This window comes from Humulus lupulus, chromosome X, assembly GCF_963169125.1.
Source record: "Humulus lupulus chromosome X, drHumLupu1.1, whole genome shotgun sequence".
Lineage (NCBI taxonomy): Eukaryota > Viridiplantae > Streptophyta > Magnoliopsida > Rosales > Cannabaceae > Humulus > Humulus lupulus.
In genome coordinates, this window is record NC_084802.1 from 158,975,240 (window position 1) to 158,990,638 (window position 15,399).

Below are 15,399 nucleotides of genomic sequence, written 5' to 3' on the forward strand. Positions count from 1 at the left end.
CTCAATTTTAATAATTCTAATTGACATTTAAATCAATTAATTGGGACTATCTAGATGATTTTGTCCATGGTACAGTGGGGACCACGGGCCTATGCAATCAAGCTCCAATAAGTTATCATAAATCTAACAAATAAATTTACTAACTTATTAATTCCTCGTGACTCCAGTAAAGACTCAGAATTGCACTCTTGAATTAATAGAATGCTCTATAACAAATATAGATACACTATTAATTATCTATTGTTACAATCATAATTATTACTCTATCCTCTATAGACTGTCTACAATGAGATGGGACTAAAATACTGTTTTACCTCTCATTGTATTTTATCCTTAAAACACTAAATTCCTTGTAAATGATATTTCAATAAACTAATATTAATTACTAAAATGACATCTATATCATTTAACACCTTGAACCAAACTAATAGGAAACCATCGTTTCACTTCTTCATCAGAAGCTATAGATGTTCATATCTATGATTAACACTCTCACTCAATTATACAACCGAGTTCCCAAGATGTAAGTTTGGGCTAGTCCGTAGGGTAAAATGGTAACGAACAAGTCAAAGAACTCAAATAATACAATCAATTAGAATACTAACCACTCAGAATTGAGATTGAATGGTCAACTATATGATATGGCTAGAATAGATAATAATGGCATGTCTATTTTGCTAATGACAATTGGAGTATCAAGATGAAGGCGCTACTAGGAGCTCAAGATGTTTGGGAGATTGTTGAGAAAGGACATAAGGATCAAGAAGATGTTGCTCTTTCTCAAGCTCAACGGGAAGCCTTGAGGGATTCAAGAAAGAGAAAGACAAGAAAGCTCTCTACCTCATCTATCAAGCGGTTGATGAAGATGCATTCGAGAAGAGCTCTAATGCAACTACGTCCAAAGAAGCGTGGGAGAAGCTTCAAACTTGCAACAATGGAGTGGAGCAAGTTAAAAAGATCCTTCTTCAAACTCTTAGAGGTTAGTTTGAACTTTTGTTCATGGAAGAATCTGAATCAATTCCTGATTATTTTTCTAGAGTATTGGCAATTGTCAATTAATTAAGAAGAATGGTGAAGAAGTTAGTGAAGTGAAGGTCATAGAGAAAATTCTTCGCACTGCAACTCCAGCCTTTGAATACATTGCTACAAACATTGAAGAAAAGAAAGATTTAGAAACTATGATTGTTGAGCAACTCATGGGTTCTTTACAAGCCTATGAGGAGAAACAAAAGAGGAAAAAGAAGCAAAAGGAGACGGTGGAGAAATTACTTCAACTCAACTTGAAGGAAGAAAATTTTGCCAATAATAGAAATCAAAGAGGAAGAGGACATGACCAAGGAAGCAGACGTGGACGTGGACGTGGCCATGGACAAGGAAGAGAATGAAGGGGTGGCTTCAACAACTTCAATAATGGAGAAAGAAGCTGAAATCCACAAGAAACAAGAGGGCATGAAAGAGGCAACTCATGGTCAAGGTAAGAAAAATCCCACATCAAATGCTACAATTACAATAAGTTCGGCCACTATGTCTCAGAGTGTAGATCAAGGAAGGTTGAAGAAAAGGTCAATTTCATCGAAGACAAAGGTGGAGAGGAAGGAACATTGCTACTAGCTTGCAAAGACAAAGATGAAGGCCAAGAAAATAGATGGTATCTTAACACCGGCACTAGCAATCACATGTGTGGACAAAGAAGAATGTTCGTGGAGCTCAATGAAGCGTGTTGACCCTTGATTTGGCCACCAACACGTAGTCAAATATACTACAAAAGATAAAATGACAAGTAAGAAAGATAATCTAATGGAAGAGAAGAAAACACCAATTATTTATAGTGGTTCAGCCCCAAAAGATGGTAATGACCTACGTCCACTTAGTGCTATTATTAAGATTGAATCTCAAAGCAGTGATCAAAGAAATAGGTTCTTGAGTTTCACAAACCTTAGAAGAAATACAATAAAACGATGGATAATTGCACTATAGCTCTCTGTTTTTCTCTGTCTTAGCCAAAAGATTTAGGGATCAAAAGTCCCTTCCTTGAGCTATTTCATGCATATTTATAGGCTCAAGGAGGGTTACATGGGCCAACGGGCCATATCTTTCCTTAATAACCGTGTATCAAGGTCATAATGAGGAAATATTCAATGTATTAATTATAAGATTACAGTTTAAGAAGGAAACAAATCAATTTATACGACCAGCCTGGTCGTATCTAAATGTTAAGCCCCGACGAAGCGATGTGCTTCTGGTCGATAGTCGAGCAGTACTTTGGCCACATGTCAACCACGTATGAGAAATCCCTACCACGTCATCAGCAGCCGTTTTTAGGATAAACATTTGCCCCCCAAGTTTATTTATTGCGACCAGCAATAAGTAAACTTAGGAAACTGACTCTTCGGATACCCCACGAAATCTGTCAGAGCCGCCCATGCTTTCTCGAAAAAGGGTGATCAATCATGTCCAATCAAGTCTTTTCAGTTTCTCAATAACTTGTCTGATGGTCATTACACTTCCCCATGTTTTGAAAAGTTACCCTTTATGATTACCTTTGTAACCGCTCCTCGGCTAATATAAATAACCCTTCAGAATCAGTTTTTACTTTTTACGCTTTAACATTATCCTGAAGAAAACTGAAGAACCAGGAGCTATATTTCCAGAAACCCAAAAACTCAGACGGATCACGAAGCTCCTGCCCAGCTGAATCAACTTAGCACCTCATAACTTTACTCCATCTTTCATACAAGTACGTTTCTTCAAACCTTTCAGTTGTTGATACGCCATGCAACACTTGTTTATCTCTATTTCTGATTTCTGAGTTCTTGACTGAAACTGTTTTGGGGAAATTGGAATGTTAACCGATGCTTGAAAGGGTGATGAAACAATGTCTTGTAGAAGTTAAGAGCCAGTTTGGTAGTCGAGATTGTAGATTTAGGGCGTAGAATCGAAGTAAAAAGTTGATTTTTATGCTAGTTGAAAAACTGGGTTTTTCCTGCCCCTTCGGAGTTGAAAAAGCTTTTTTCCCGAAAATTTTTTTACTTCCACTTTTCAATCTGTTTTTCAAACTGCTCTTATAGAACTTAGTGTTTTCGCTAGAATGCTGCTGGCCGTATAAAAGCTTAACTTTTATACGCGAGCAACGTTATTCTAACTCGCAACACAAATTTTAGGCTTTACGTTCTCACCTCCCCCTTTCTCTGTTCGCAGCTGTTCATGCAAGATCCATGGGGAGGTGAAAGGCCTATCAATGACGACTTGCTCGCCCAATTACTTGAAGACGAGGAGCATCTGTTACTGCTGATACCAGAAATTCCTTTTTCGCGAACCCCACCTAATAGACCTCAGTCAAACCTTCCAGCCATAGGTAGAGTAAAATCCACTACCCAGAAAAAGAAACCTTCAAACCCTTCAAATCAGCATGCTCCTCATGCTGGAGTTCCCTCGACCAGTGATCAGAAAAGAAATATCCCTGACCCTAACATTCAAACTCGCGCTCAGCCTTGAAATGTCGTTCAACCAGATGTTGAATGGTACGTCGCTCCTGTCAGCGGGGTAACGATTAGAATGATCGCTAATTATATTAAAAAATACAGACTTCCTATGGTGATACTAGTTCAACCCACTCAAGACCAATGGGCAAACTTGCCTGGAGGCACCTTCAGTGCCTGGTCGAGGTACGACATCGAGGCTGGAGCGACAATGCCTTTTCATCCTTTTTTCCAAGGGGTGGCCAATTACTTCGGGGTTGCCCCTTTTCAAATAACTCCCAACGGATACAAAATGCTTTCTGCACTCTATATCCTATATAGCCACAAGAAATGGCCCGTCCCCACACCACATGAGATCAACTATTTGTTCAACCTAAAATCTAACCCCAACCAAGAAAACACGGGGTTTTTCCACTTTTGTCACTAGGAAACAGGTCGCACTTTCCTGACTGACACAACTTATATCTCGAACATGGGGAAGTACCATCTGGAGTATCTCTTGATGACTCACATGGTCGCGAACAACTTGGCCTTCACTCAAGGAGGTAAAGTCTTTGTACCACTGGTCATTTATCTTCAATTTTTTGCGGCATTTCCCTTAGAAATTTAGTGCGTTTTCAGGCCCATGGTTGCGACCAGAACCTACTCTAGACATGGACATGCGATTAGCCCTCCTGGCCAGCATGACCGACATAGAGAAAAATGTCAAACAGCTGGTCACAGAGGCCAATCTGAGACTGGTCGGCCTTTTGGCCCCTCATCAGGATGTGAGGGAGTCAACAGCGGGGAGTGCCACTGGTGGAGAGGTTCCCGAGAAGCACCCAGATATGTCACAACCCCCTCTGAGGAGGACCACTAGAATCATAATCAGGGAACCCTCCAGCACCCTGCAGGCTGCTGCTCCCCCCGTCGCAACGGGAAAGGGAAAAAAGAAAGCCACCGAGCAAGAGGCATCCTGGGGAAAGCAGTAAAGAGCCTCAGGCCAAGAAAACTCATACTGCAGGCCCTCCGTAAGACGGAACCTCAGCAAATGTAACACAACCTTCTTCTTCTCTCAAGCAGCAAACTCCCCCTGCTCCTGTCGGGTCGACACCTTCTCCACCGACCCCGACCGACAAGACTCAGCAGGCTACTCCTGCTTCCACGAGGGGCGACATATCGAGTCGCGCCTTGAGATCGATCAAAGATAGGGTGGCCAAAATTTTGAAGCATGAATGTTGCCGAGAAGCGATGGCTTTGACGAAGACGATGGACGTCGACCAGATCTTAACCCGCGCATTGAATGAGTTAGCCAGTGTAAGTTTTCTTTTTCTATAGAGACAACCCCTTTTACATTCTACAATCAGTCTAACCTTTGCTTTGATAGCAGGCAATGCTAACCCTTACTGTCGATCGGCTCCGCTCGGGTGCCGTCACCAAGCAGTCCAAGAATTTGGAGCAATGGCACATTGAAGAACTCAAAGCTGCCGAAGCAAAATACGCTGAGCAGCTTGAGGCAGTGCTTGGGGAGAAGAACAAACTGGCTGAGGAGTTGAGGGAGAAGCAGAATGCTCTAGACAAGGCTGTCGAGCAAAGGGACAATTTCAAGGAGTCTAACCGCGTCAACTATCGCGAGGCCAAAAAGATCGAGCAGGACTTGATCGCGAGTAGACAAGAGACTACAACCTTGGAGGGCCAGATCGAGAAGCTTGAACAAGCCAACGCCAGCAATTTGGAAAGGTACAAGAACACCACGGTTAAGTGTTTCTATGACTTCTGGAAACACAACCAAGAGGCTGACTTCAGCTACCTTCCCGAGCATGCAAGGCATGCTGAGATAGCCCGGTGCGTTGCTCGATTGGCGGAAGAAGAGAGAGCAAGGGTACCTGCCTCGCCTGAAATCTCCTTGGCAACTGGCGTGGACGAGGCGGACAATGAAGCTACAAATGTTGTCAACCAGGGCACCCCTCAAGATCCTCCAGCCTCGTAGTCTACTATCTTTCTCTTTAATTTTTCAAGTACATGGCCTACAGGTCGTGATGTAAAGACACTTATTTTCCAGTTGACTATTTATTGCTGCATGGGCAGCTTTTACTTTTAATTGAACAATTACATCAAAGCAGCGACTACTCGCGGTGTAAAAGGATACATTTTGATATTATAATATATTTGCATCTTATTATAACATCTGTTCGCATGACCGAACTTAGCATAGTACTTTGGTTTAATTTAACAAAATAGAAAATTTTGAAAAATACTCTAAGTACCGTAGCATGCTTTCACTTATTTTGCTCATGTGTTTACATACCTTTCGATATGCTTTGCTTACTAGATACCTTATATGCCCCCCAAGTGATGGAGGAGCTTTAGGTCCTTGGTCACTTGCCTTGACCAAAACCTGTTTGAACAATACTGCTCGTAGCAAAATAATTAAAATTGTAATACAGCAAAACACACACACGTAATGAGCAAATACTTGTATAAAATACAATAATTGGCAAGAATGACTGGCTGCACATGGTCCCTTATATTTCTCGTAATAAATGGACAAAACGTGTCTGTACAAGTGATCAAAAAGATCTTACACTTATAAGCAATTAGTCACATAAAATGACCAACCCTTTTTCATAACTTGTAAAAAGTAAAATTAATACAAGCCAATCCTTTAAGAAGGATTGTTCATTGATAGTACTTGCACAGATGTTCTCCATTCCAATAGCGAGGAACGAGATCTCCGTTTAAGTGAGCAAGTTTATAGGTGCCTGGGTGAAGGACTTCTTCAATCTCGTATGGCCCTTCCCAATTAGGTCCGAGTACTCCAGCAGCTTGGTCGCGTGTGTTTAGGAAAACTCTTCGAAGTACTAGATCTCCGACATTGAATTTCCTTTCTCGCACTTTACAATTGAAATATCGAGCGACTTTTTGCTGGTACACAGCTATTCAGAGTTGGGCTTGCTCACGCTTCTCATCGACCAAGTCTAGGGATTGCAGCAGTAGTTGGCCGTTCGAGCCTTGATCGTATGTTATTCTTCGATGCGAAGGCGGATCTAACTCAATAGGCAACATAGCCTCATATCCATAAGCTAAAGAAAATGGAGTATGGCCTGTTGCTATTCGATGGGAAGTTCTGTACGACCAAAGGACTTCAGGCAATTGTTCTGGCCACGACCCCTTAGCTTCTTCTAGTCTTTTCTTCAGTGTATCCTTTAGAGTTTTATTGATTGCTTCGACTTGTCCATTAGCTTGGGGATGAGCGATTGAAGAAAAGCTCCTAATAATGCCATGTCGTCTGCAAAAATCCGTGAATAAATCACTATCGAACTGTGTGTTGCTATCCGAGATGATTTTCTTTGGCAATCCATAGTGACAAATGATATTTTTTATCACGAAATCCAGAACCTTTTTGGTCGTTATGGTTGCGAGCGACTCGACTTCGGCCCATTTAGTGAAGTAGTCGACGGTAACCACAGCATATGTAGAGTCCCATAATTTTACTTAGCTAGTTAGATAGTAGTAGTATTAGTAGTAGTAGTAGTAGTAGTAGTAGTAGTAGTAGTAGTAGTAGTAGTAGCAGTAGTAGTAGTAGTAGTAGTAGTAGTAGTAGTAGTAGTAGCAATATCTAGTTTTAGTTTGTAGTATGTTAGATTTCGTGGATTTTGGTTCAAACCGGGACTTAGTTGGAAACTCCTAGCAATAGTTGTGGATTTTATAAGTTTAACCTATAGTTTAAGAATATTAATTATAACATAAGGTTTGATTAATATTGCTGGTTATTAATATGATAATTATTATAACCTAAGGTTTAGATAGAGCCAATAAGAATATGACACTTGTCATGAGCATGGTTATTCTTAAGGTTTAGATAGAGCCAATAGGATTATGACACTTGTCATATGCATGATTATTAAGAAATTATTATTTTAATGATAAAATAAGGGAAATATAAGACTTAGTCTTCATTAGAATCCATTAGGAGCATGACATTTATCACAATTTTATTTATTTGTGGATTAGGTTGTTATTTAGATAATTAAATAGATTTTCCATAACTTTAGGGTACTGTAACTTCTGACCTATTTTTGACATAGTTATGTTATGAATTTCGAAAACTAGTATTTCTAGAAAGTTGTAGATAATTGAATTAGCTTTCTAACGGTATAAGGATATTCTAAATAGGAGTTTACAACTCTAGTTATGTTGATTTTACTGCAGGTGAGTTTAGAGTTACGAGATTTAGGGAGTTAGAAGTTAGGATTCTATTTGTTTTTATTATTTTTGTTTTTAATTTTAAAAATTAAGCTTTGACTCCTTAAACCTCTCTCTGAATAATTTGACCAAGTCCTAAGCCTTTGACTGAAGAATATTCAAATATTTTCAATTAAATTCATTATTTTTATTCAAAGCCAAAAAGAAGATTTTTATTCCTAGAACTCTAAAAATAGGACTTAGACCCCAGCCCTTCTCCTCACTCTTCAGCTGTGATCATACTCCAAGGTGTTAGTGAGAACATAAGAGTGATACACTTGGGTGGGAAAGGAAAAAAAGCTTTGCCATTCTTAAGCTTTATAAAATACTTGGGAAGTGAGGTTTAGTATATTTCGGTATTGGAGTTAGACCAATCCATAAGGTCAACTAAGGTACCCTTATTCTTTAAGTTCAATCCTTTAAAACTAGTTTTCTTAGTTTCTTTTATTCAGATCCTAACTTGTGATAATGGTTTGGATTAGGCTCTTGAAACTTAAAGATCTTTCTTGGTAAGTTTCGTCTTCAAGGTTTAGTTTCCACATTTCTTCTTTACTCTTTAGAAATACTCACCATTCTATTGTTGGTTTTAGGAGTGTTCCAAGTCCCGCATTTGTGCTCAAATATCCCGGTTTTGGTAAGGAAAATATGATAGATTTTATGTGTTTATATGTTTATGTTATGATATGTTTTACGCTATAATATGTATATGTATAAATATGTTTTTGTAGTCCTTGGGCATATGACTTACTTAGATAGCAAGCCCCAAGAATTTATGTTGTAGGCGCTTGGGCATATGACTTGCTTAGATAGCAAGCCCCAAGAATTTATGTTGTAGGCGCTTGGGCATATGACTTGCTTAGATAGCAAGCCCCAAGAATTTTTATCGTTTTCATGGTTTAGAGTTATGATTTACCCTACCTCGATTAGTAGACAGAGGACCTAGATGGGTTATCATATACTACCAAAGGACCTAGATGGTTTTATCACATGCCATGTTAATGAGTTAATGGCCATTAATATTATAGTTCTATATGATATACGTTTTTATAGTCATATATTTTGTAGTATATGTTTATGATATAGTCTCATGTTTTTTATTTATGTTGTATGTTGTTAGTAGATTTTCCTTGCTGGGCATTAGGCTCATTCCTTTATTTTTTTAGTGTAATGTAGGAAACTAGATACGGAGGCGGAAGGATTCTTGGAAGCTTGGCATGTGTGTTGAGGATGAACGGACTGAGTGGACTACGTGTTGATCGAGGATGATGTTATTTTTTTTTTTTTTAAATTATGTTTCTATGTAATTTCCGCATCTAGTTTTGTACAAAAAAAAATTTTAGTATAAAATTATGTTTTATGTTTTAAATAATGGGTACGCATACCAAAATTCTATTTTTACTTTGTAATTTTCACAATATTATGTTAAAGTTTTAACAAATTTATTATTATTTCTTATGTATATGTTCTTCAAAGTAATAGATATGTTTAGTAGTTCTAATGGTCCAAGGTCTTAGAATAGTTGGGTCGTTACAACATACTTGATGCCGCCCTTCCCTGTGGGCAAAGATCCGATTAGATCTATGCTCCAAACTGCAAATGGCCATGGACTTTGCATCTGTTTAAACTTATTGGGGCTGCTCGTGGGATTTTGGAGAACCTCTGGCACTTGTCCCACCTCTGCAAAAACTCCATCGAGTCTTCATTCATCGTGGGCCAGAAGTATCCTTGCCTCAGAATCTTTTTTGACATGCTTTGCCCCCCAACGTGGTCTCCACAAAAGCCTTCGTGTACCTCTTTCATTAATTCTTTGGCCTTATCTTTTGGAATACATCTAAGGGGTGGGATTGAGTATCCCCTTAGGTACAAGATTCCATCGACCAGGATATACCTAGCAGCTTGCCACTGAAGGGTCCTAGCTTTGTTTCTGTCCGTTGGTAACACGCCTTGCGTCAGATACTCTATATATGTGCCATCCATGTATCTGCCATCTGGACTACCATAGTGGTCTCCTCTGCTTGGATGCTTGGCATAGACAGCCGCTCAACCGGTACTATATTCAGAGTATCAGCGTCCTTTGCACTTGGTAATTTGGCCAAAGCATCAACATTGGAATTCTGGTCGCGAGGTACTTGCTGGAGGGTGTATTTGTCGAACTGAGCCAATAAATCTTTTGTTTTGTTTAAATAGGCAAGCATCTTTAAACCTCGTGCCTGGTATTCTCCCATGACTTGATTCACCACCAGCTGAGAATCACTGTAGATGTGAAGCACCTTTATATTCATATCCCTGGCTAACCGCAACCCAGCGAGTAATGCTTCATACTCGACCTCGTTGTTAGAAGTAGTGAAGTCAAACTTGATTGCACAATGAAATCGATGCCCTTCCGGCGTTATCAATATCATTCTTGCTCCAACGTGGCACTCGTTAGAAGAACCATCTGTAAATAATTTCCACGAGGGAGCTTGGTTTTGACACTCAGGCTCATTAGGCTCTTCAATCTGCTCGCTATCTGTAAGTTCAGTGAACTCTGCAATGAAGTCAACTAGGGCTTGCCCTTTTATCGCTGTCACGGCAAGTAAGATACATCAAACTGCCCAAGTTCGACTGCCCATTTTAACAATCTACCTGCAGCCTCTGGTTTTTGCAGGACTTGTCGTAGAGGCTAGTCGGTCAAAACCGAGATTGGGTGAGCTTGAAAGTAAGGTCGCAGCTTCCTGGAGGCCAAAATTAGGCAATAGGCTAGCTTCTCGATGGGTGGGTACCGCTGTTCTGCTCCAATTACCTTTTGTTTACATAATAAACAACCTTCTGCATGCCTTCTTCCTCCCTTACTAAAACGACACTAGCAGCATACTCTGTGATCGCCAAGTAGATTAACAAAGTTTCCTTATCGACCGGCTTTGAGAGGATGGGTGGTTGCACCATGTGAGTTTTTAATGCTTGAAAAGCCTTCTCGCACTCCTCCGTCCATTCAAACTTTTTGTTGCCTCTAAGTAGATTAAAAAATGGAACGCACTTATCTGTGACTTCGAAATGAATCTACTGAGAGCGGCAATTCTTTCGGTTAAACTTTAAACATCCTTAATCTTTGCTGGTGATTTCATATCGATCAGGGCTTTAATTTTCTTGGGATTGGCTTCAATTCCTCTCGAGTTAACTATAAATCCCAAGAACTTCCCTGATCCTACTCCGAAGGAGAATTTAAGGGGATTCAACTTCATCTGATATTTCATCAAGATGTTGAAGCATTCCTGCAAATCCCTTATATGCCCTTCTGCCTTCTTTGACTTGACTAGCATGTCGTCGATGTAGACCTCCATGTTTGTGCCGATTAGCTCTTTAATCATTTAAGATCTCTGAAATCCACGAACTTGCCATTCGGCTTGGGAACTAGCATGGGATTAGAGACCCACGATGGATAAAACGCCACCCTGATGAACCCATTCTCCTTCAGCTTTTTGACTTCTTCTTTTAAGGCCTTTGATCTATCTTTGTCAAGCAGCCTTCTTTTTTGTTGCACCGGTGGAAAACTCTTGTCGATGTTCAGGACATGGCTGATGACTGCAGGGTCTATTCCGACCATGTCTTTGTGCGACCAGGCAAAGACTTCCTGGTTCCTCCTTAAAAATTCCACCAGTGCTTGTTTTGTCATTGTCTCTAAGTTTTTACCGACTTTCACAACCCTGGTCGGATTTTCTTCATCGATTTGGACCTCTTCAAGGTCCTCAATAGTTCCAATTTCCTCCTCAAAATCCCCAAGCGAGGATCGAAATCTCTATCCTCACTTTGGGCAACGCCCTATTTGGTGACATTATCACCCGAGTGGGCCTGAGCATCAGTTGCCACTTGCAACTCTTTTCTGGGAACATCTCTCGATACACCCTTCTTCGCCTTGGTGATCGAGGCGTTGCAGCACTCCCTTGCTTCCCGCTGATTCCCCAAGACACATCCTACCCTTGCGTCTGTCGGGAATTTCATGGCAAGGTGCCATATTGAAGTGACGGCTCGTAGGTCGACCAGAATTGGTCTCCCAATTACAGCATTGTATGCTGAAGGACAATCAACTACTATGAAAGTAGTGAGTAATGTCCTATTAGCAGGTGCAATACCTGCTGTAACTAGAAGCCTAATCGACCCTGTTGGGGTGAGCCCTACACCAGAAAAACCATAAATGTTTTGGTTGCATGGCTCCAGGTCTTTGACAGGAAGCTTCATTCTTTCCAGCGAAGGCATGTACAGGATGTTGACCGAACTTCCTGTGTCGACCAACACCCTCTTTACCATCATGTTGGCAATTTGTACGTCTACGACCAGCAGATCAGAGTGTGGGAATCGCACGTGCTGGGCATCGTCTTCAGAGAAGGTTATCAATTCCTCCTTTGTCCGAGCCTTTTTCGGTGCTCGATCCTCCACACTCATCATCTTGATGTACTGGTCGTGGCGTAGGGTTCGAACGTATCGTTCCCTTGCCTTCCCACTGTCTCCTACAAGATGTGGGCCTCCGCAGATGGTGAGTAAAGTTCCTGCCACAAGAGCTGGCTGTAGAGGTGGCGAGCATTGGCGTGTAGGCGCGTGCTCGTTGCCACCTTGAGCATTTCGCTGAGACCCTCATGAGGCTCGCACATATCATCTTAAATGTCCCTGCCTGATCAGGAACTCAATCTCGTCTTTCAATTGGTTACATTCATTGGTGTCATGTTCGTAGTCGTTGTGAAAACGACATAACTTTGGCGTATCTCTCTTGGAGATATCTTTCCTTATAGCTGCAGGCCGCTTGTAAGGCACGCTTGAGCTGGTCGCCTGGTAGACTTCAGCTGGTGAATATCGGGTTGTATCGATTGCCTTTGGGGCGTTTACTCTCAGAAGCTGAGGGTTCATTGTTTGCCCATTTTCCACCATTCCTACCATTGCCATTCCTGTTGCCCTTGCCGTTGCCATTGGGATTTCCGACCCGTTGGCGGCTTTGGCGGGTTCTTCCTTGGGCCCCTTGTCTTTTGTGGGCGATTTCCCTTCATTGGCAATCGCATCTTCGAGCTTGATGTATCAATCAGGCCAATCCAAAAACTCTTGGGTACTTCTTACCCCATTCTTTCTGAGGCTACTCCAGAGGGGTGAATGGCGCCTAACCCCAGTAGTTAGAGCCATCATCTTACCCTCACCGCCCACTGTCTTGGCTCCAGCCGCTGCTCGATAAAGCGTTGGACATATTCTTTCAAGGGCTCTCCCTCTTTCTGGCGTATCTCGACCAGCTGGTTGGCCTCTGTGGGGTGTACGCGACCCGCGTAGAACTGTCCGTAAAATTCCTTTACGAACATCTCCCAAGATACTATACTAGCAGGAGGGGATTTAAAAAACCACTCCTGAGCGGTGTCAGACAGTGTCGCAAGGAAGATCCGGCAACGGGCGTCTTCCAACACTTTCTGTATATCCATTTGTATCTCAAACTTATTAACGTGAGATACTAGGTCTCCATACCCGTCAAAGTTCGACAGTGTAGGCATCTTGAACTTACTGGGGGTTTCGGCCGCAGCAATCCTCTGTACAAAGAGGGTGCCCCTCCTCCTATTGTACTCAATATGGGACATTCATCCCCCGACCAGTTGTTGTACCACCTGGTTCAGGGCATCAATCTGAGCCTGAACAGCTTCTGGGACTGCTGGGGCCACAAGTGCCGGGGGAGCGTACTCATCGTGCCTCTCACGACAGTCATTAAGTACATCCCTTAGACCATCGTCTCTACATCTCTGCTCGCTTGCTCCTAGCTGACTAAAGATGTTCTGCTGCCTGGGTTGCCCCCCAGCATTGTGGCTAGTTGGCCTATTTTCTCTAGGTGGGGGGCTTCTGCCTCCACCTCTTTCTTCATTTCTCTGGCCAGCATTTCTTCTGCCGGAATCAGCTTCATTATAGTCATGGCCATCTCTGAATTGTGGCTGACTATGGCGTGACCAGCTGTTCACGCTATTTCCTCCTCGGGCTGGCATATCCCGAGTGTCAGGGGGAGGCCTGTGCTGGTCATGGGTCCACGTGCATTGTTATGATGTGGGGGGGCCCTGACCGCAGAGCCTAACTCATTGTTCCTCCTATTGGTAGAAGGACGTTCCCCCCTGCTCCATAGATTCAGCTTTTCATCCCCTGGGCGTCTAGGACTACGGGATGGCTGCCCTACCCTATTCGGCCTCGGGCGCTGAGGATTGCCTCGACCAGCCTGGGATGGAGGCTGCTGCTCAGGATCCCTAGGTTACATCATTCTGAGCCACAGGTAGCTGCTCCGGCCTTTGAGGGCTTGCTGGCTGGAGTGGAGGGCTTGGATTGGGACCTCTTTAGGGTGGTGCATTCGGTGGCTAATCTGGCTGGGAGGCTAGCACAGCCTGCCTCCATTTCTGCCTGCTGCTCTATCAGCTCTTGGTGCTGGCGTTCTATTTCTCTTTGCTGCAGCGCCATTGTCTCTGCAGCATTCTCCTGATTGGCCATCAGATTAGCCAACTCATCTTGCAACACTCCTAGCGTTGCCCTCAGTGTTTTGAAATCTAATTCCTCCTCATCGAACTCCAAATATGGTTCATTCTTAGCCACATTTGGGGGAGGAGGTTGGGATGGTGCAGCGCCAGCAACCTGTCCAGTCTTCTTGGATGTTTTCGCCATTAGATTTTTTCACAGTTTTTTGTCAAACTCTCAATGAAACAGAATGTTGACCCTTGATTTGGCCAACGACACGGAGTCAAATATACGACAAAAGATAAAACGGCAAGTAAGAAAGATAATCTAATGGAAGAGAAGAAAACACCAAGGATTTATAGTGGTTTGGCCCCAAAATATGGTAATGACCTACGTCCACTTAGTGCTATTATTAAGATTGAATCTCAAAGAAGTGATCAAAGAACTAGGGTTCTTGAGTTTCACAAACCTTAGAAGAAATACAATAAAACAATGGATCATTGCACTATAGCTCTCTCTTTTTCTCTATCTTAGCCAAAAGATTCAGAGATCAAAAGTCCCTTCCTTGAGCTATTTCATGCATATTTATAGGCTCAAGGAGGGTTACATGGGCCAACGAGCCATATCTTTCCTTAATAACCGCGTATCAATGTCATAATGAGGAAATATTCAATGTATTAATTATAAGATTACAGTTTAAGAATGAAACAATTCAAGTTATACGACCAGCCTGGTCATATCTAAATGTTAAGTCCCGACGAAGTGATGTGCTTCTGGTCGATAGTCGAGCAGTACTTTGGCCATATGTCAACCACGTGTGAGAAATCCCTACCACGTCATCAGCAGCCGTTTTTAGGGTAAACAAAGCAGTAAAAGGTGATGTCTCTTTTTGAGATGAGTAAAGAATACCTGTGCAAGGCCAAGGTAAAATTCTCATACGCTTGAAAAATGGAGGCCATCAGTTCATCTCAAACGTTTACTTTGTGCCCAACGAAAAGAACAATATTTTGAGTTTGGGATAATTGCTAGAGAAAGGTTACGATATTCACAGAAAAGAAAATAACCTTTTCTTAAGAGATGATAAAAGTAATTTGATTGCCATGGTGCCCATGTCAAAGAATAGAATGTTCCCCTTGAATATTCAATATGATGTTCCAAAATGCCTAAAGGCCTACTATAACAACTCCTCATGGCTTTGGCATCTACGCTTTGGACACCTTAATTTTGGCGGGCTCAAACTTTTGGAGATGAAGGAGATGGC

At 42.0% G+C, this 15,399-nt stretch overlaps 1 protein-coding gene across 1 annotated transcript; it reads left to right on the forward strand.

The window, feature by feature from the left end:
* The first annotated feature begins 700 nt into the window (after positions 1 to 700).
* LOC133806401 (uncharacterized) lies at positions 701 to 1,385 on the forward strand. Its single transcript, XM_062244509.1, has 2 exons — positions 701 to 979; positions 1,038 to 1,385. The coding sequence occupies exons 1-2, from the start codon at positions 701 to 703 to the stop codon at positions 1,383 to 1,385; spliced, it is 627 nt and encodes a 208-aa protein (XP_062100493.1).
* Positions 1,386 to 15,399: the final 14,014 nt, after the last annotated feature.

Bases quoted from the DNA above. Each gene is read 5' to 3' on its own strand.
- LOC133806401 (XM_062244509.1), top strand. From the start codon at position 701: ATGAAGGCGCTACTAGGAGCTCAAGATGTTTGGGAGATTGTTGAGAAA. The intron at 980-1,037 runs GTTAGTTTGAAC...TTATTTTTCTAG, and splicing joins CCTTCTTCAAACTCTTAGAG to AGTATTGGCAATTGTCAATT.